The sequence below is a fragment of the Astatotilapia calliptera genome, chromosome 14, assembly GCF_964374335.1.
Source record: "Astatotilapia calliptera chromosome 14, fAstCal68.1, whole genome shotgun sequence".
Lineage (NCBI taxonomy): Eukaryota > Metazoa > Chordata > Actinopteri > Cichliformes > Cichlidae > Astatotilapia > Astatotilapia calliptera.
The window spans coordinates 9,498,222-9,520,445 of NC_137435.1; the positions used below are offsets into that span (position 1 = coordinate 9,498,222).

Below are 22,224 nucleotides of genomic sequence, written 5' to 3' on the forward strand. Positions count from 1 at the left end.
TAAACATTAAATAACAACATTAACATGTTTTTGTGTACTAAATGTGTAACTAATGTGAATTTCTGAGAGCTTTAACCTGTAATTATAATGTTATTAACTATAAACACAAACTATTATACGATTTAATAGTTACTGTAATCAAAAACCCATCAGATGTGCATAACCTCCCCTGGGTTTCTCTTCTAATTATTGTTTGTTAACCTTATATTACAAACCCTCATACTTTCCCAGTAAGAGAAGGACTGGGGACTATTCAGGTCTGTCTGTGTGAATGCGTGTGTAAGAAAAAGGATGATGGATTGCAGGTTTTAAAGTTCTCCATGGATATTGTTTCTACGGCAGTCCAGAAGAAAAAAATAAATACCACAGTGACAATTTACTTGATGAACTACACACTATGCACACTATCTCAGTCCCTCATTTTTCATTTTATGTTTTCACAAAGTTGACTCTGTCTACAATGGTGCATTCCCCTTACTTTTACCTGAAATACATGCAGCAATTCCTTCTAAAATATTGCAATCCACGCTACTTGGTTTATACAGGCAGGTGACAAATTAAAACCCCTGACCGCTACAGTGAAGTGATTTGGTGGCTCTTGGAGCTATTTTACTAAGAGAATCAGGATCCACTTGTCCCCTTAGAGGGAAATCAATACAGAATGGTTGTGAGAGATTAGCCTTTATCCTGTGATGAAACATTTCCATCCCGATGAGTGGTCTCTTCCAGGATGATGAGACTCCAATCTATAGGGGTCACTAAATGGTTTAATAAGTATGAAAATGTGATGTGAATCACATGGAATGTTTTGGATGTATTAGACACATCTTTTTACCACAGTCACTAAAACATAAAGATACTTTCTGTTTTGTTTTGTTTTTTCCCTCAATTTGCCATTGTCTTTATTCTGATAAAGGTCTCCATCTTTGTTATACTTTAAGCAGGTGTCTCCTGTTTAGACTCAAGGATCAGATAGATCCTTCTCCTTCATGTGCTCAGAAAAAACAAAGAAGGGCATTTAATGTAAACTGCAATGCTTTATTTCTAAATGATAAGAATAAAAAATCTGAAAGCAGACTTTTATTAAGAAGACAATGTACAGTACTGTGGATGGGGTAATTTATTGAAATGCACTGACATACGATGTATATGTTTATACAGTGCTATTGATCATGAAAGTCAATATTGAACCTTTATTCTTCAAAACCGCCTGAACTCTCTTAGATAAGCTCTCCTGTACTTTCTTTAAGTAAGTAGTCTTCATGAATAGTTCTCCAGGCTTCTTGAAGGACATTCAAAGCTCTTCTTTGGATGTTGGTTGTTTTGTTCCATTCTTTGTCAAGATGATCCCACACTGCTTCAGTAATGTTAAGGTTGGAAGTCTGAGGACATCAGCCCGTGGCTGATAGAGGCCCATTATGTGTTTTTCTATCCAGGTATGCATTTCTTCTTTGGGATTATTGTTACGCTGATAAATGAAGTCATTGTCAGCTAGATGTTTTCCAGATGGTACTGCATAGTGGCACTTTTTTGTGTTCCCAATTCTATCAATTTTGACAAGATTCCCAACAACACTGGCTGCAATTCTGCCCAAACAGATGGTTGTAGACACTCATTGTAGTACCTCTTTCTTGACCTCCATATATATATATATATAAATATAAGAACTAACTTCAGGTATGGCCCCCACAGAGCCCAGATCTCAACATCATTGATTGTGTCTGGGATTACATGAAGAGAGAAGGATGCAAGGAAGCCTTCATCCACAGAAGATCTGTGATCAGTTCTCCGGGATGTTTGGAACAATCTACGAGCCGAATTCCTTCAAAAACTGTGTGCAAGTGTACCTAGAAGAATTGATGCTGTTTGGTCACACCACATATTGATTTGATTTAGATTTGTCTTTTGTTAATTCAGTGCACTTTGCTGATTAATGAAAATAACTGATTAACATTTCCATTTTTGGAAGCATTCTTTGTTTACAGCATTTTTCTCGCCTGCCTAAAACTTTTGCACAGTAGTGTGTAATTGTTTTCTACATTCAAAACATAAACAAATTATTTGTTTTTGTGACAGGCAGCTAACTAAACACCTAAAATACAATTAAAATTGGTTCTTTGCTATGGCACTGGTTCTTCCCTTGCACTGGGTGACTTTTTAATGCTTGAATGATTCATAAGTCAGTGCTGTCTTTTAACGACCTTTGGAAAGCCTGGAGAATTACTATTATTATTTTTTAAAGGCCACTTTAAAAAAATTACAAAAGTCTGACTTCTTGGAACCAAAATATAAAAAAATAAGGGGTGGATCAAGACTTTTGCACAGTACTGTATGTTAGTCTGATAAAAAAAATAATAATAATCATGAATAATGCACATATAAATCTGCATATACATATACATATATTTTGGTTAAAAATCTCATTAAATTGTGCAAACCAGAGTTCTGCTCATTGAAACCACATTTTTTTCCTATGAATTTGTGTTTTTCCCCAATAATGTCAAATTTTCAACCAAACAACAAAAGGAATAAAGAATAATATTAATGAATTCATGTTTTCGCATACTCTCGTACATTTAAATATTTACTAGCCAATTATATTTTGGTGACTCTGAGTAACTGATTCATGATGTAAGAGTAAAAACAGTGGAAGTGAAAACAGTAACGTTTTAGGTTGTACCTAAAAGTATGAGCTATGAGATGTTGTAAAGAGAAATGTCAGGTGATCATTCCCTGTTGCTTTGTCACTTCTCTCAGAAAAATACAGGAGTGTGTGGGATCTGTTCTTATGAATTTAGATACTAATTATAAAGTACAGAGATTTGAAAAATAATCATCCTTTGGGCAGCAGACCTTCTAAGAGGTTTGCTGTCTTAATATTCGACTAGGCTATAAAAATAAAATTTAGCATGTTTCTTTTTCTGTTTGTTCAACACAAAGGTATTTTTTGAAAAAATCAATAGCTAAATTAGTTTACTCAGTGACACGGAAGAAAATGTCATCTTAACAGTTTAAAGTCATGAGTGTCAAAATTCAGCAGTGTTCCTTCCTACTTTTCTTGCTTACTTTGCTTTATGTCAGCGATGAGATCAAAAGTGTTTCAAAATAGAAATGAGAGCAGAACTAATTTTTGTAACAGCAGGTGACCTAGCGTCCTCCTGAATATGAACAGCTTCACATCTTCCATAAATTTTATAAATCTCCTTTTAGGTGAACTCGTGCTGTCTTTGTTGGTTTAATGAACTTGGTTTGATTTTCCTGATGAGAGAGTCAACTGTATATGATTACATGAGGCCTAATTGTTTGATATTATTTCATTCTACTGTATTTTCCATGTTCTGTCTTTAAAAGTATTGGATGCTGCAATGACCCAGTTTCCCAATACTGGCCAATACAGTTTCATTTTTTTTTCAGTTGACTCAGTTCATCAGTGCTGCTTATGATAGGATCAATAGAAGCGAGGGAGAGGTGAGGTGGTTCACTGGTGTGTGGTGGCGCCACAGCATCAAAGCATTTCAGAGCGGAGTGGTTCGATAGCTTGTTAGTATGCCTGACAATTTCATCGCAAAGTCTGAAATGCAAAAGAAGACACACTTGCTCTAAATTTAAATCTCCCACTTTTTTCAGCTTAGACTGAGTTAAGACTTGCATTGCATATGTACAGTAGTCTTTGCCATAAGAATAGTTATAACTCTGTAACACCCAGCCTTCTATTCCTTTCAGCAAAATTTGCATCTTTTTTCTTCTTCTTTTTGCAGGGGAAGTGAAAAAGGCGGATACTGTATCTTGCACAGCTCAGGTAAGTTTTTGTGAAATAATGCAGTTCACCTTTAGTTCCCCTCTATCCTCCTCAGTCATGTCGGGATTGATTGCATGAGATAGACCTGTTTTTACATTCAAAATTTCATGATCTGGCATACTCAGTGGATCAGTCAGAACCTCAAAGGGGACACCAGGATGAATCCAAGATGAAGAAATGTGAATGCTCCAGCTCTCAGCCTGCCCAAAGGTGCCTGTGGGGAGGGAACTAAATGATCAGTTTTGATATTTTACCAGTTTGCACAGCGTGGTGCTGAACACAAGTGACATGGCCAAAACTACGGCTTCTTAAAATGTCACAATGTCTGAATCCATTTAAAGTCATTTTTCTGCAGCGCTATCCAACTGGGCAGCAGACCTTCTAAGAGGTTTGCTGTCTTGTAAATAACAAAAAAAAGGGAAATTATTTTTTGAATTTTGCTTTCAGTTTTCTGTGCAATTCAGTCAGTGGATGAAACTTTATTAAAATGCATCTGGCTCAAAGTGGTGGCTCAAATTGAGTTTTAGAAGGATATTTATATGTCTCTGTGATGAAAACTTGATATCAAACACATTTTCCTAAGGACTCCAGCTTCAGAAGGCTCCCACTTTACTGTTTTCCAGCTGGTTTGTTTAAACATCCTCTTCTGGTTTGGAAAGAAGCAATTACAATTCTAGCCAAACTGTTACAGCTCTTCTGCTCCAGTTGCTGCCACACAAACCAGCACGAAACCAAACAGCAGGTACTGCTTGTTTAATTACTAGTTTAAATTATACCTAATGGGTATTTGAAGCTGAGAGAACATATACATAATACAGAAAGAATTGACCCCCGGCCCCTCCAGTTGGTCAGTAGAGCCATGTCTCTCACACTGAATTCATTAACATTAATGCTGTTTTGTTTAATAAAGTCTAGAACAGGAGGATTGACATGTGCAAAATGTCACCTACCTATGAATTCTCCTTGTGTACTCCAAAGACGCACCGTGTAGTCAGTGGATGAGGTAAGCACCACTTGATCATTGTCAACAATGTGCAGGCTGGAGCAGAATAAAGAGACATGAGATGAAATGGGAGAAGGCATTTCTGGAGGAACACACTAAATCATCTACCCTGTTGGTACGTAAGATGGCAGATGCATCGTGGGCAGCTTCTCACCTATACTGATTGTACGTTTAAGCCCTTCCCACATGCAGTCTCTTCTATACTTTGTTTATGTACTGCAGCAGCAGGAAGTTACCGGTAAGCTGTGTCTGTTGCTGCTGCTGCTGCAGCTGCTGCTGACACCTCAGACTGAGAATGAGTGGATTCACTAAGGATGTACCCATGAGGAATTTTAAGCATGCAACTAACTAAAAGTTAAACACACAAAGAGTCTAATTCAGTCAGGTCCACTATAGTCAAAAAAGGGATGGCATTTCCAACTGTAGTAATTTATATTTCATGGCATGGCTCTTTTCTGTGCCTTCCTACACTTTCAAATGGATACATATAAAGCCAGAGCTGGGGAGAGCAGCAGCAAGACCTCTGAGCAAAAAGAGCAGGCACCAGTGATAACACATATGACACTGATTAGGTCAGACACAGCATGAAAAGAGGAGCTGGCCTGGAGGTGGGTTGCAAAGCAGTTTGCAGATACACAGTAAAGCAGACTAAAACATCTTAAATACCATGTCCTATATGAAATGTGTGAATTGGATCCTAGAAGAGTGGTTCGTGTGGGCTGGCACTGATGTCAGCTGCCTGGCTTGAGACTGAGCTTGATTTTGTGACCCACCTGAATTAATGCTATGCTCTATTTCTGTATTTTACATACCCAGTAACTGTGTTGGTGTGGGCACGCCAAAAGGTTTCAGCTAAAGGAATAAAGGAAAAAAAGTGTCCTGATAAAGACAATATCTAAATTTCACCATTTGCCAAACAAAAGAAGAAATCAAAGAAAAAATAATATACTAACCTCTTAGTGATTTCTTCTCAGGGTCTAGCTTTTCCATGCTGTAGACATAGATGTAACCAATTCTGTCAGCCATGTACAGCAGAACATCCTTCTCTGCTTTGGCCAGTTTTGTTATCTTTTGTTGAAATTTGGACTGAAAAGTGCAGATGAAAATAAAAATTGGAATTTACTTAATACTTCTGTACAAACCGATCCCTGATTATTCAAATTCATTATTTGATAATGGATCTCTTCAGCTCAAATGAACAGAAGAAAAGGAACAAAATCAAACAATAACAGTTATCTCCCCCGTCGTGACCAAATGTTACCTTCCCCACCGAGGGACTTAATAGCCTACATTTCACTGAATAACGTTCCTCTTCAAATAATATAACATATACATAATAGAATAAAAGCTGTGTTGACTGTTAACAAAAAATTGCAAGTATGCGACCCATTGATGGTTGGTTAATAAACACAGGTGAAGCCAACAACTCTTTTGATTCGGAAGATTTTTTCAGGTCATTTGTGTTAATATTTTTGTGCTGCTTCTTGTGTTATTTGGGCTGACTTTAGCAGAATTGCTTAGGCACACATTGCATTTTATTTCAGCTTTGAGGAGGTTGGAGAACTGCTTGGATGTCCTCATGTTCACCCACCTCCCAAAGCAAGAGGCCCTGCTTTGCATTACTTAGCTGCAAGGAATGTACCTGGGAGTTTCTTAAAATCTAGAGCTAAGCAAAGAACATGCAGACTATATATTATCTTGATTTTTATTCAGCTGTTTTAACGATAAGAGAAAGAAAATAAGTATTCCTTGATTGCCAAAAGGGAAACAGGAAAACATTGCAGAGTAAAAGATCTTACAGCTTTGAAGCTGCTAACAAACTTTCCTCTGCCGAGCACATTCCAGAGATTTACACAGCCTTTAAGAAGAGAAAAATATATAATTAACATTATAATGGAGGACACTGTAAGGTTGCACAAGTGCAGTCTTGCTTATTAGACCTGTTTATAGCACTGACCTTCGGCCCCAGATGACAGGAGAGCTGTAGTTGAGGAAAGCTCTTTTAAATAGGAATCCTTCAGGAAAACTATGCTTGGAACACTCGTATCCAGACCTAATTGAGAGAGGGAAAATGTGAGGCAAATGCAGTGATTTGATCACATTAAATTTCACTTTGAAGCTCCAAAATCACCTTTAACATCTTGCTGTTCAGCTACAATGGGACTAACAAACCGACACTGTATACGTCCAGAATCCACGTTCCACACTATAATCTCGCCATCAGAGCTGCCAGTGGCCACAAAAGATGGGGGACACTGTGCCATACAAAGGATGTCATCCTTATGGCCATTTTTCTGTAGAGAGGCAAACTGTTAGTCTTGGTACAATTGCAAAAAGATTAATTTGTTAATCCTAAACCCAAAACTGCAGTTCAGTCTGAGTGATTCAGAGTAATTATCCATCTTTACACAAGGTAAAATGCATAGCTTATGGTTATATATATATATATATATATATATATACAACTTCTTCAACAGGTTTGACCAGCCCACAACCCCCCCACCCTCACCTTCACTACAGAGTCCAATCCCTACTCTCCTACCTCCCTCGCTTCCCCCCTTCCTGACACCATGACACCCCCCTCCTCCAATCCCTCTCTCAGCAGCAAGACATCTCCCCCCCTCCCCTCTTCCCAAACATCTCCCAGTGTCACAGTGGATCAGGTCAGGAGACAACTGAGGAAGCTTCGCCCCAGAAAGGCAGCAGGCCCAGACAAGGTGTGTCCTAGGATGCTAAAGGCGTGTGCTGCTGAACTTGGGGAGCCGCTACAACGAGTCTTCAACCTCAGTCTGCGACTGGGGAGAGTGCCCGCCCTATGGAAGACATCCTGCATCGTCCCGGTCCCCAAAAAGAACCGGCCCAATGAGCTGAATGACTTCCGACCGGTGGCACTGACGTCACATCTTATGAAGACTCTAGAGCGGCTCTTCCTCAACCTCCTCCTTGGATCTCCAACTACCTCACCGACAGACCACAGTATGTCAGGCTGAAGGACATCACGTCTGACACAGTGGTCAGCAGCACAGGAGCACCACAGGGAACTGTGCTGTCCCCTCTTCTCTTCACCCTGTACACCTCTGACTTCTGCTACAACTCTGAATTATGCCACATTCAGAAGTTTGCAGACGACACAGCCATCATGGGGTGTATCTGGGATGATCAGGAAGAGGAGTACAGAAGTCTGGTGAGGAACTTTGTCGCATGGAGTCACACAAACCACCTGCAACTCAACACCTCAAAGACTAGGGAACTGGTTGTGGACTTCGGGAGGTCTAGAGCAGGTCCACTGCCGGTTCAGATAGAGGGGGAGGAGGTGGAGGTGGTCAACAAGTACAAGTACCTCGGGCTGTGGGTGGACAATAAACTGGACTGGTCATGCAACACAGAGCACCTGTATAAAAAAGCCCAAAGCCGACTGTACTTCCTCAGGAGGCTGAGGTCTTTTAACATCTGCAGGAAGCTCCTGAGGATGTTTTACCAGTCGGTGGTTGCTGGAGTACTTTTCTATGCTGTGGTGTGCTGGGGGAGCAGCACAGCAAAGAAGGACTCATCCAGGCTGGAGAAACTGATCAGGAGGGCTAGCTCTGTGGTCGGCATGAAGCTGGACACTCTGGTGACAGTGGCAGAGAAAAGGACATTAGAGAAACTGATGGACATTATGAACAATGCTGGGCATCCTCTGCACACGGCCATAAACAATCAGAAGAGTCTGTTCAGTGACAGGTTGCTTCTCCCAAAGACAAGAACTAACAGACTTAAAAACTCCTTTGTCCCACACGCCATCAGACTGTTTAACTCCTCTCTGGAGGGGAGAGGGAGGGGAAACAGGAGGACAAAGGAGGGGGCAACAACTAAGCTGTAGTGCCTCTTCACCTCACTGTACAATACCTTGTGCAATACTTTTGTAAATAGTCAACAGTGCAATAGACTCAATACTTGAAATGTGCAATTCACTTGTATTTTTATTTTTATTCCTATTTATTCTATTTATCCCCTTCGTATATTTTATTTATATTGTCTCTGTATTTATATATATGTGTGTGTGTATAACTCTGTAACTTCTGTCGGTGCTGTGCTTTTTTAGAAAACGAATTTCCCAGAGGAACCCATAAATATCTAATCTAATATTTATGGGGGTGGGTGCGTGGGGGGTATTGTTAACATATATAACAAGTACTATATAAAAATTTAAAATATCATGTCACATTTCACCTCTGACACTTCATTTAAGGGCAATAGACTGAACGGAAGGTCAAAGTGATTGCAACACTATGTTCGATCAGTAAAACAATGTTCTATTTTTTTGGGATTGATAACATACACACACACACACACACACACACACACACACACACACACACACACACACACACACAGACAGACAGACAGACAGACAGACAGACAGACAGACAGACGGATAGATAGATAGATAGATAGATAGATAGATAGATAGATAGATAGATAGATAGATAGATAGATAGATAGATAGATAGATAGATAGATAGATAGATATGGAACTATTAATGGGGATTATATACACATACACATATGTTATTTCATTGTATTTCATTATCTACATTACAGTAACGGCTTATAACTACTTAAATACATAACAATTTGAATACATGCACATGTTTCTGAATAAGTACTATTTCTTTTGGAAACCAACCTTTTTTCACTTGATTTTTTATTACTAAACACATTTACTAAACAATGAATCCTACACATGTACTATATACACTGATACAAATCATATACGGGACCTCTAAGAGCTAGCTTGATTAACTTATGTCATTTCTCAGTTCTTTCATATATTAAAAAAAGAAAGAAAAAAGGAAACAAATTACACAACTAGCTCAATTTGAACAATATATCAGTCTTCTCATTTAACTCTGCGTTATTGTGAATACTTTGTAAATATTGCCAAAACAATTCCTGAATCTTATCAGCTTAGAAATGATCAAGAAGTTTGTGCACCTCATGGAATACGTAAATGCCAGAAAGGTCAACTTCTGTTAAGCAATAATTTACAGGAAATGAAAAATCAAAGGATTAAAGAGCTGGGAGGAATCAGGATGGAGAATATTTTGAGTTATTTCAGGCCTAATATGAATGTCAAAGAGCTTTCACTGAAGTCTTGATTTTGCCTAAAATATTCAAGCCAAATATGTCACACATGGATTAGCAACTCATTTGATGTCAAACCCCTGAGCAAGCAGACAAGCCAAACATTAGTCCTGCTGCTGTACTTCACACACTGATACAAAGTGATTCATCTCGTTCTTCATGTGCCTATTTCTCACTGCACTCAACAGGAGGATTTTGCTTGGAGTGATGCTGCCAATGTGTAACTGTATACACCACTAACCGGGAAAAGCAGATGGCATTTTGAACTTGGATTATATTCCGTGCCAAAGTGAAATATTTAGCGGAACTAGGTCATGTTTTTAAAGTTTAATGAGATGCAACACAACACTGACCATCTGGAGGAACTGAAAAATTCACACTGAACTGGAGGCTCAGTGGGTAATGGGGAGGAGAGCAGTACATATAAAACAACCCATTGATCTTCCTCCTCCAGGCCATTAATGAAAAACAATTTCAAGAGAGCCCGCTGTAGATAATCAAAGGGGTCACTTTTCTTCTTGGCCACTGTAATGTAGCCTTTCTGCTCTGTTAATGGGCGTCTTTGAGGGTGAAAGGAACCATGAGGCATAATGAAAGAGATGGAAGGGCATGGGACTTGCTTCATCCAATGAATCATACGGCATTAATGAGAATCAGTTTTTCTCCTGCAGCTCATGTATGCAGAACTGTGTCCCGCTGTCAGAGATAACTCCACCAAATTAGTCAGGTGAGATCAGATGAAACAAAAACTGTAATTTATGAGCTGATATTTGAGGGGGTTGATTACGCAGCTTTGAGAGCACTAGTCACTTTCAAAAAAAATGGAAAGAAATCTGAGCACTTGGCAGTTTTACCTGGTAATGAAGTCAGGATTCGCTTGGTCTGCGGAGGCGATTAAATGTTTAGTGTCCAAAGCAGCATAATTTGTTGTCTCATCATATCCAAATATGATGGTCAATCAAAAGAGATTATGTTGAGCTTTCCTTTTGTGTCTTATAATAGAACAAAACATACTTCGGAATTTTATAACTACATATATGTCTCCAAATGCCATTATATAAGAACATAGAGTCCTTGTTTATTAATACACTAGAAGGTGGTAAAAGAACACATCTTTTCTGATTTTTCATTAAGAAAAGATTGCATTTTAGTGGTATTGCAATAACAAGTGTTTTTTCTTTAATAAAACTCTTGATATAATTTTATGTATACACAAAATAATAAGAAACCTTATAAGACACTGTAATATTGGTGTTCAAGGTCTGCATTCTGGACTAAATCAGTGAGAGAAACATCATTTCAGCAGAATCTCAGATTGTGTGGAACAGAGCGTGCCATGAAATACAAGTATAGGTGACAGGTTAGAGTTCAGCTGCACTGGAACTAAGACCCAAAGAAGTGATGTGAGGACGCTGATGTGTATGGAATAAAATTAGTAAAATGCCAGCATAATTAAGTATTGTCAGACATTTATGAGGACAATTTTATGAGAGGAGTAAAGGTGGAAAACTGAGGAGAGGAGAGTGAGGCGGGAAGGGATATTTCACTGCTTGAGTTTAAAATCTGTCTGCAGGCAATGCTACGCAGCAGGGCAGAGATCAGGGAAGCTTTGTTACCCATCTTTCCCTCTGAGCTTTTCAGCCAGTCAGCAAAAATTATTCTTTGGACTTTCATAAGACTATAGTATTCTTTATATGTCTGTATAATATGAACACAGGGGCAGTAGGGAAGCTTTATTTTCAGTGTTTGTAGGTGCAACAGTGACTGAGGCAAAGCATGGTCAGGACTGGCCCGGCAGCCCCTACTAAATAATGTACAAAGATGATTTGTTCTGTGACAGGAAGGATAAAATGCACCACGGTGGGTTGTGTAGCATTCTGATTACACAGACAAACCTAAGTAGGTACTGAAAAATCAGATGCAGGCTTCAGCTTGTCTAGAAATACAAGAGGTAGGTGTAGCTATTTTCTTTTCCTTAAATATAGCAATGCCACACTGTGTCAATTTTCCGCATTTAAAATTTCACACAAACGTATGACCAGCAAAATGCTGTGGTAGTCCAAGAATTTACACTGGCACATTATGAGAATGCATTGCAATTGTTGTATGAAAAGCATTTTAATGGTCAATGTGATTCAATGTTTTGTATACAACCAGGTTATAACAGTTATTATAAGATTATGTTCCATGCTATGATCATGTGCATTGATGTATAATCTCCAATGTATATTTAAAACAACACACTGACTTCACAATGATAATCTGACACAATAATAATAATCTGTGATTCAGCTAGATAGACTACAACTCTAGTTTTTTAATGTGTTCCACTAGACTCACTTTGCCCTTTTTTCAATTTAGTACAAAAGCCTGTGCTTTGGCTGACATCAGCTTCACCTAAAATACATGTCACAAAGGAACACAAGCTCACTCAGAGGGCACTAAACACTTTTTTAAAAATGTTTTTAACTTGAGCTTCTGTTGTTAGACTTGTTGTTGTCAAAAGAATATTTGTAGTAGTGTTCGTAATTACCAGATCATCCTGCCATGAAGCCTGTGGCCTCTGGACATGATGAAGATCCTCAGGTATGTCCTGACAAAGTACAGACGCTTAATCAGAAAAACAGGGAGGCATTTTGAATTTTTTATATTAGCAATACCTTTTTTTCCTTCATCTTTAAAACATCCTTTAAGGATAAAACATGTCATTAGACATGGGATTAAAAATGTGCATCATTTTTTCTCCTTCATTTGTCTGGTTTTATAAAACAATTTTAAGAAGGGCATATGTGATATGAACCGTCTTTATTTTCTATTTCAGAATGGAGGTTAGCTGGTAATAACAGTGTAAACAAATCCAAATAGGATGCAACATGATGGAAGGATGGAGGAAAGAAGAAATAATTGGATGGGGATTTCTGAAATACAACTGACAGATAATACCTTGAATTCGTTCATTTCTTTTGTACTCACTGGGTAAATGTCAATCTTCCGGTCCCTTCCCACTGACATCACATAGCTTCAAACATAAATTGCACAAGCTCAGCATGGATTCAAATTTATTCTAAGCCAAAAACACTTCCAAATATCACATCATTACTCACAAATTCCTGTGGACTTGGAGAAAGATGCAGTCACACACCTCACGACATTCACCATCTACAGGGAGAAAAAAAATTCAAAGTAACTTTTCAATGATCAGATAATTTAATGTTTCAAACTTTCTGAGAGAGAAAAAGAAAAAAGAAACCCATGCCTTTCTTTAATGTCTTCAGGCATAGACCATTGTTGAAGTTCCAGATCTTTAAAGATCCATCTCTTCCACCAGTGACGAGTCTGCAGACTCGAGAACATACGATGTGAGAATGGCATCTTATGGCAATGTAATATAAGTATGATAAGGTAGTGGCTTATTATATTATATAAAAGGTGACACTAAATATTGTATCATACCTTCTCCCTTTGGGATCAAATGTCAAACAAGTGATAGAAGACAGTTCGTGAGAGCCACCAAACTCAAAAAGTTGACACCCAGTGTCAAAATCCCAGACTCTCACAACCTAAAACCAGTAACAGCTCAGGTTTATTAAACACTTGATTTTCAGAATATCTAATATGATGGTGGTGTATGTGTTTTAACAGACACTGGAATCATTATTAATAGAATTCCTAAGGTGGTTAACATGTTGCAAAGCAGTAATTTACTCACAGATCCTTCAGTGCAGCTGACTACCTGACGAAACTCCTTACTGTAACCGCAGCACAAAACAGGCTCATTATGAGAAACAGTGAAGTGGCGGTGAAGCCGCTGCCTGACAGAAGAAAAAGATAAGAAGATGAATGAAATGACTAGAACGAGATTATTATTAAGGAGACACAGTCATCTCTGCAAAAATAAATCTCCTATAAATCTCATGTTCAGAATGAAAGTAGGATTTTAGTTTAAAATCAACAGCTGTATTGAACTTCAGAGCATATTGGATCCCCTCGCTAACTGAGCTCAAAGGCATGACATCCTACCTTAACTTCAGAGGGAGCATAGTCATACAGTCCGCTGCAATATACAGAGACTTCATTGCAGGGGAATATGCGCATGCAGAAATATCACCATGAATCCGGCTTGCTTTGGGGTCTGCTGTAAACAGGCAACACTGATCCTGAAGATGCCAAATCTGAAGTAAACAGATGAACAGCAGTGAAAGACCTCACACTGTTTACTGTTTATGCTTTTAATCACAGTATAAATTATGTCTTATGAGAGAATAAAGTATACTAGAGTTATACATTTATGTGAAAAATAAAGTAAAATATTTTTTACATCTTACATTTAAATACTATGAGTTCAATAGTTCGCAGATTCACTTTTAGTAGCAAAAACCTGAAGTAATCATTTTCTGTATTACTTGATCAGCTTCTCATATTGGTGTGTGAGAAATTGGTGTGCAGGAATTTTGGCCCACTCGCCATTGTGATACCCTGATTACTTTCTTTGTAGATTTGTTGATGTGTCTGGGATAACCGTCCTGCTGCATAATCCACTTTAAGCTTCAGCTGTGAGACAGATGGCCTCAAATTTGTCTCTAGAATACTTTGGTATACAGCAAAATGTATAGCTTACTCTATGACTGTAAGGAGCCCAGGTCTGGTGCAATACAAGCCTAAATCATCACCCCTCCACCACCATGCTCGACTGTTCACATGAGGTGTTTGTTCTAATATGCTGTGTTTGATATTTGCCAAACATAGCATCATTCACTGTGGCTAGAGAGCTCCACTTTGGTTTGGTGTGTACAAGGAACATTATTTCAGATGTCTTGTGATTTGTTAAAATGCAGCTTTGCAATCCTAAACCATGTTGCTGTTCTTTGTAGAAAGAAGAGGCTTTCTCCTAGCAACAAGAACGGTCTTTTTTTTTTTGTTGTTTTGGTTTTTTTAAAATAATTGTACCGTCGTGAACATTTCATATCCTAACTCTGACCTGTAGTTTCTGAGATATAGATTTAGGAGTTTTTCTACTTTCTCTGAGAATTGCATGGTCTGAAGTTGGGGTGAATTTGTCTACTCCTGGGAACATTGATCATTGTATTAACACACAATGATTGCTCCAAATCAGCAAACTCAATGATGATCGGTCAATCAAGTGTGCTTCATTAGCAGCCCAGGCCAACACTAACGGGGCACTTACTGTTTCACAGAACAGCATAGAAACTTTCTTTTTGACGTGACCGTATATACAGGCTTCTATCAGTATTATATTGTACCACTGAATCCTTATTATTATGGTTCATCTGTAATCATCTATCAAGTAATGTGATACAATTGAAACTCACTGTCAAATTTAAAATGTAGTGGACTAAAAAGAAAAGTATAAGTATCCCCACTGGAACATGGTGGCACTAAACTGGCAAAGTTAACCTTATATCAAGTTTTCTAATACTGTTGGAGAAATGCACATGGGCTTGATGACTGTACAATAATAAGAATCACAAATCATTTGTATAATTTGGAAAACATAAAATCACACGTAAAACATAAAAATGAGTCATCAGTCACTTTCACAGTGCAGTCCGTTGAGACAGAGAAGATTTGATTGTCTTCTGAGGAGATGCGGATGGAGATGATAGGAGCAGAGTGGCCTTTCAAAATACCAGTTGGTTTTCTAAAATTGAAATTGAATCAGGTGAAAAAATGATTGTTTTTTAAAAACATGATACTTCAAAGAACAAAATCCTAGTGACTCTAGGTCCCTTACCCAGAATAATGTGGATTCCACAGGCGTATAAGTTTATCCATGCCTCCAGTAATCAGCAATCTGTGCTTCTGACAGAGGTCAAAGGTCCTGACACCTTTGTAGATGCTAAAGACAGTCTGATCACACGATGCCCGGACCTGTGGTGTCCAACTCAGCTGGATCTTCTTGGATTTACCTTCATAACAGGTCTCTTTAATTTCACTCAGCTGTTGCTCAGCATCTGTTAAAGGCAGCAGGCAGCCTCAAGAAGGAAAAAACAAAATAAAACATAGACAATACACATTTTATTTAGGCTTTGTGTACAAGCATCAATCAAAACATTCCTTTTGCACCAACGGTAAGTCATTATCAGAATAAATGACCAAGTCTGCAAGTGGACATGCCCACATGCGGGGTGATCACGCACACAGACAGGTGGGAATAGATTGGTGAATTTGTGATAGATGAGTCACCATGAGTCATTTCTCACAGCTATCCATCCAGGCTACCTAATGTTCAAAACTGAGTTTAATTACTGAACACTGCAGAATACAAAGGAGTTGATTTTTTAAATCTATTTTTTAACGACCATCCTAAGGATGCGTGATTTTCAATTTGGTTCTCTCATTACAGACACTGTGTATGCATCCAAAACAGACAAGTAAATATGTACATCCAAGTAACAACAATAAATGTATGATTTTCTGGTATTGTACTGAACATATTATATAGGAAAGACGGAAATAGAGCTGAACAGAAATTACCTATAACAAGAGAAGAAGATTCTTCATTTGATGAGGAGACAACAACCTGAAGACTATGAAAATATTTATTCTAAATTGGGAAAGAAATGTTTCTGTTTTAGGACTTTCATTTCATAATATATGTCAAATATCACACCATGACCAAACCTCAATATATTTCTTTGTATGGAGCATAACCACAGAAAGGTAAAACGTCACCTGTGTCACCCAGTCATGATGAACCTTCCATCTAATAAAAGCCAGGTTTGGAGAAAGAACTGCATGGTTAATTGATATGTTAGGTATAGTTTCAGTCTTTGGCAGTTTATTCCATAACCTATAAAAAGAGATGTGGAGATGTTCAGTCATGCCTGAAAACCATCAGACATTCAGAGATGCAACTTCATGTAAGTTATGTATAATTAGGGGACACATAGAATCTGAGGTATAATTTTAAATCACATAAAAATAACCAGCAACATGAAGTTGCCAATTTGACTAATATTCTCTATTACATTCTTGTTTACAGATTATCATATTCTCGTTTACAGATTGTTGCTTTATAATTTGAATTAAATGACAGCAGTAGTAACACTACTAGTAAAATACACGTTTTAATCCTCCGTGAAACAGTCTAAAAATAAACTCTCAAAAGTGTTAAAAAGTGAATCAAATCAAGGTAACTTACCTTTAAACTGCATGATAATTAAAATAAAACAAAATAAATTAATAAAAATCACTGAGTTAAAAACCAGCTGGCACCAAAAGTGACTGATGATAAAATTTCTTCACTTGGCTTTTATAAATATATAAACGTTGAAAATTAGACGGTGCTAGAGGAAGCAGTAAATTGGATTTACAGTGTATGTAGAGGATCCTCCACTGATGATCCATATTCCACAATCAGTGGAGGATGAAAAACTGACCTTAACTTTAAAATAAATTAAAAAAAAAGAGAGAAAAAGAAAATCTCAAGAAAGCAAATCATAATAGCCATCTTATAATAGCCTCAGTATTGCAGTTACCATGCAACTGAAGTGGTGTGGGAGTTATTGTAAAGTGGGTGATATTACTCAGTAGAGCATCCCAAACTTTTAATTGCTGTGTATTATGCAGAATCACCAAACACATTTTAAATATATCTTGTCTTCTGAGGTATTTCTTTTTAACTTGCAAATTCTTTTTGATCAAGCAAGATCACAATTTGGGAGAAAAACTAATACTGAAGTACTGACATATGATTGTCTATGAATGGTTAATGCCTCTCCCAGGCTTTTTTTGATCATCCAGTAGTGGAGAAAATCAGAGGTAATACTTAAATTTGAATAGCCAAAATGTTTTGCTTAAAGTCACAAAAATATGTCACAAAAATATCTTCAAATGCATTCATAATATATACAGAAACAAAACTTGAATTTAAGTGAGTGTAAGTATTTGAAAAAGCAACATTACCTGAAGGTATCTCCAGCAGAGGATATTAAAATAATAGTCACACATCCCTGAGAGACAAAGCAGTTAGATCTCTGCCAGATTTTTGTTTGATAATTCAATCAGCTTTTAATAACAAGACCTACTTCAGAGTCTCCATACAGAACACAGCATTTATCCTGGCCATTGTAGCTATGAGCAGAAAAACAAACACCGTGTAAAGAATTCATTTAGGTAATCATAAGACGATGCTAGCGTGAAGAATTGCTGCTCACCTGTAGTCCACTGTCAGGGGTATTGTTTCTAGTTCACTGATCTGACAATAAGGCTCCAGAGAGAAAAGGTTATAAAGCTGGAGCTCTCTGTCCCTGCACAATAGTAAAGATATCTACATAAACAAACTTAGCAGAGCCCAGGACCTGTAGTTAATGAGACTAAATTTTATTTCACCACTTCTCATTACCCTGTCGCGATCATCAGCTTGTTGTACTCGCTCATCAGAGCAAAGTCACTTGCCCATTTTGACTTTGTATTTGTTGGATCTTCATTCTGTGAAAATTAACAAATACATTAAAAACTCATATTTACAAAATTCAAGGTCACTCTGAAATGACAATTGACCTGCTGTTCTGAGTTTGCTGTTTGTTATGTTAGCTAAATAATATGAATATGCTACAATCACCGTTAGAACAATTTTAAAGGTTTAAATGCTTTTCAAAAAAAATTTTTTTATTTAAATGCCCTCGTCGCTGATGTGCTGCATATTCCAGTATCAGTAATTATTTCCACAGTGTCACAATACCTGCCTCTTTTAGGAATTTACTGGTCTTTTTAAAAATATATACACTGGCAAGCTGGTTTGAAAGAATGTTCAACAGGAACTATTTAACTCAAGGCTGAATGCAACAGACTTTAAAAAGTCCATCCATCCATTCGCTTCCACTTATCCTTTTCAGGGTCGCGGGGGGGCGCTGGAGCCTATCCCAGCTGTCATAGGGCGAGAGGCAGGGTACACCCTGGACAGGTCGCCAGTCTGTCGCAGGGCCAACACACAGGGACAGACAACCATTCGCACTCACATTCACTCGCACATTCACACCTAGTGGTAATTTGGATTATCCAATTAACCTATCCCCACAAGTTGACTTTAAAAAGTCATCAGGAAGTAATCATGGTGTTGACAGTAAGCATTCAGGTAAATGTGCACAAGCTGAAACATACAAACAGGTGTTTGGTCTTCTGGGGTTTAAGTTCAGGACTCCAGTGGCAAGCACACCCGTCTTCTCGCACTGTTACGATGGTGCCATCATGAGTAGACTGGATGTTGACGATAGGAATCCCGTGATTAAAGGAATTCATGGTGGCTGGCAGAATGAAGGCCACCTGGTTGTTGCGTCTTGCAGTTTCCTCCTGCCCTTTATACTGCTGCAGCATGTATGTGCAGAACTCACCCTGTATCACATTATGTTGTGTGTTAGAAAAGCCAGTGTTCTTCTGTATATTATTATTATTACAATTGTATCAGTTCTTTAAGGAATTATTTTTAGCCTTTTCTTTACTAACCTAAAATTTTGCAATTAAATTAAAGGTCATAATCCAATGTCCAGGGAAGATACATTACTATTACTGCACAAGGTGAATATATTAGTTTACAGTCAACCTAGGGCTAGGAACACTCTGATAATTATTAGTTATACTTGGTTCACAAATCCCCACTAGCCAAAGTAATTTTACTGCTGTCTAGCTTTTGTTTTTTTTTTAATTGCATAATCCTGGTGTTTACATACATGGGAAAGTGTTTTGAAGGGGTGTATGCTTCACAAAAAAACATAAATAATCTCACCCATGAAATCGTCCCTTTGCCTAAATAATCAATCTTCTTAAATAACCCTTGAATCTCCATGTAGGTCTGTGAAATTTAAAGAGTGGAAGAATGAACTGACACTTTTCTACGGTAAATTCTTCAGGCAATTACCTTAATTGTAGATAAAGGGAAATACAGACGAGGCAGATTTTAAAAAAATTCTGAGACAGAGATGCAAAAAGAGGTGTGATGCTATCTTACTGCATTAGGTAAATCCAAACACTTCTTCATCATAGGTCCAAATTTGGCCACATCAATGTATCTCAATCCACCTGATTCAAATTCCTTTGCAAGAAAAAAAATTTAAATCACATTTCAGAAATGAATAACCAGACAATACATTTTTTTTTAAAAACAGAAGAGATCACACAATACCTCAAATGCTAGTTTCAGTTTCTCAAGGGTCTCAAGTGATATTTTCTCATCAATCTTAATCAGAAGGAGGGAATTGTGAGTTATTATGCAAGGCAACCTGGATTATTAGAATAAATCAGCATGGTGAAAAATAAAACAAGTAATTAAGTGTAATTGGCAAATATGCTACTTCCATTTTTTTTCACTCCATTTAAGCAGTTCTTAAAATCTGAGTGCTAAAAATGCAATTTAAAAGTATTTTTTTTTTATGTATATATTTATTTTACACTGAACCATTATCAGCACATATGATTAGGGCTCAACCTCAGAGTATAATTACTATCTGTAATGGTCACCACAGGCACCACCAGCAATGTCATGTCTCGAAGATGCTTCCACAAGGCCGGATGGCAGGCCATGCTCTCTGTGTTAATGGCCTATCCTCAGATTTTCCATGGTTTCCTAGCAACTGGTCCCTGATCCATGAAGCTCTTTGATCGATCATTAATAAATAACACGGATAAACAGCCTAATTCCTCAAGGATGAAACTAGGGTTGAGGTTTCCCCACGGTATCTCCTGAAATGGGGAGATAATTGTTTAATCAGTCAGAGTGATGGAAGGACTAAAAGTGTTCACATAACCTCGACTGCTTTGCAGATGCCTTTATAAGAGATGCATAACTTTGAACTCCTGAGCCTTTTCTGCCTAATCTGTTAAGGCGCACTGCTCATTACATTAGCTAGGAGTCTGACTGACATCTGCAACTGAAACCCACAAAGTTGAGCTGCTGCATTTGCACCAGCCTCCCACATAATTCTATCATTTTTGTCAGCTTGAAAGCTTGAATTTGAATCTACTGGGGACCTTTTAAGTAGTTGGCTCAGCCACAATGTTTGTTTTACTTTGGCCTGAAACATGGCCATCCTGGGCTCTGGGATAGATTGTCCTGCCCGATGTGCTGTCAGGGAGCAAGTAAATTGATCATCAACTTGATTTAAAATGGCATTTTTGGCATTAGCTCACATCCATGCTGCTACTGGTAGGATGTGCTTCAGCTGTAGTCAAGTTTAAAAGCTCTTCGAGATCTGTAACATGGTCTGTAAAGTCAAGTTCAGAACTGCAGCACTCTAGTGACATCTTCAGGCTAAATGTAGCAACTCTAGAAAAGAAAGCTCATGGGCAAGGGGTGAAAATATATAATGATGTTATCCCATCTGGACTTTGTTCTTGGAGAGATGGTTTGGTTAACATTTATTCACTCATTTAATTTCGCATTTAGCTTGATATTTAGATTTTTACCTTGAGGTTGTAAGTTGAATTGATGAGGTAATATTGCTGTCTCGTGATTTTCTCATTATCTCCGAGTGTGACAGAGTGCCTCCGTCTGCTCTGTTTGAGCAGCTCTTTCACCAACCAGTCAGGCTGTTCTTTTCCATCCTCGCTGTCAGTCAGTTGTCTTGGTACTGAAGAATCATCTGCTTTCTCATCCCGATATCCCAGCCCAGATGTGTTTCTTGTCCTCTCCTCTAAACCACTCAGTTCTGAGAGGATGCTGGAGGATTTGATATATGGGTAAGTAACGTTTAACCTTCAGTTATACAAGAAGGGACTTATTAGAGGAATCAAAATTCTCACATGTTTGAAAAAGAAACATTAGCGATGTTGCATATGATCTGTTTAATCCTAGGAATGTGATTATGATTCCCAGGTGACAGTGCTTCCTGCATTACAGGATAACTACTAAGTACTACCACAGATGGCAACACAAGCCCCTTGACTACAGCAAACATTTTGTAACCAAGACTGAGAATAAAGCAAGGCTTCAACTTTTATCACTTGTCTAGACATTTAAACTCTGTTAGAGCTGACATTTAAAAGCAATGTGATTTCCAGTGGCGGCAGGGTAAACAATAACAGAGCAGATTACCTGTGTACATGTTGAGTCTCTAATCTTCCCGAAGCTGAAGAAGAGCGAACCTTTTTCCCCAAAGGCATTCTTTTTAATTCCTGTATCTTAAAGGTTGGTGTGACGTAAAAGGCACATTTTAGTGTTAAACATTTCTTCAAAGAGACCTCCAAACAGACGTTAATCAGTCAGATCTTACACTAGCTCACCTGATACTCACTTATGCATTACACCTGAACAGAGCAGGTGGCCCCGTGGTAACTAAGA

At 38.0% G+C, this 22,224-nt stretch overlaps 1 protein-coding gene across 1 annotated transcript; it reads right to left on the reverse strand.

The window, feature by feature from the left end:
- Positions 1-1,105: 1,105 nt before the first annotated feature.
- wdr95 (WD40 repeat domain 95) lies at positions 1,106-22,046 on the reverse strand. Its single transcript, XM_080289098.1, has 28 exons — positions 21,979-22,046; positions 21,351-21,639; positions 20,071-20,124; positions 19,897-19,980; positions 19,675-19,740; positions 19,053-19,283; positions 18,295-18,380; positions 18,107-18,199; positions 17,978-18,023; positions 17,856-17,902; positions 16,623-16,740; positions 16,425-16,494; positions 15,682-15,922; positions 15,483-15,588; positions 13,950-14,101; positions 13,639-13,741; positions 13,383-13,489; positions 13,186-13,265; positions 13,034-13,088; positions 12,903-12,948; positions 12,463-12,522; positions 6,934-7,096; positions 6,760-6,855; positions 6,602-6,660; positions 5,756-5,888; positions 5,615-5,654; positions 4,750-4,838; positions 1,106-4,013 (listed from the first exon to the last, which is right to left on the reverse strand). The coding sequence occupies exons 1-28, from the start codon at positions 22,044-22,046 to the stop codon at positions 3,796-3,798; spliced, it is 3,000 nt and encodes a 999-aa protein (XP_080145224.1). The 3' UTR covers positions 1,106-3,795.
- Between the last annotated feature and the right edge of the window lie 178 nt (positions 22,047-22,224).

What these genes read in the sequence shown, in the direction of transcription:
- wdr95 (XM_080289098.1), bottom strand. Translation starts at nt 22,046, where the DNA reads ATGCCTTTGGGGAAAAAGGTTCGCTCTTCTTCAGCTTCGGGAAGATTA. An exon ending in TTCTGTATGGAGACTCTGAA is followed by an intron (nt 17,903 to 17,977) that starts GTAGGTCTTGTT and finishes TTTGTCTCTCAG; the next exon opens with GGATGTGTGACTATTATTTT. An exon ending in TGAACAGCAAGATGTTAAAG is followed by an intron (nt 6,856 to 6,933) that starts GTGATTTTGGAG and finishes TCTCTCAATTAG; the next exon opens with GTCTGGATACGAGTGTTCCA.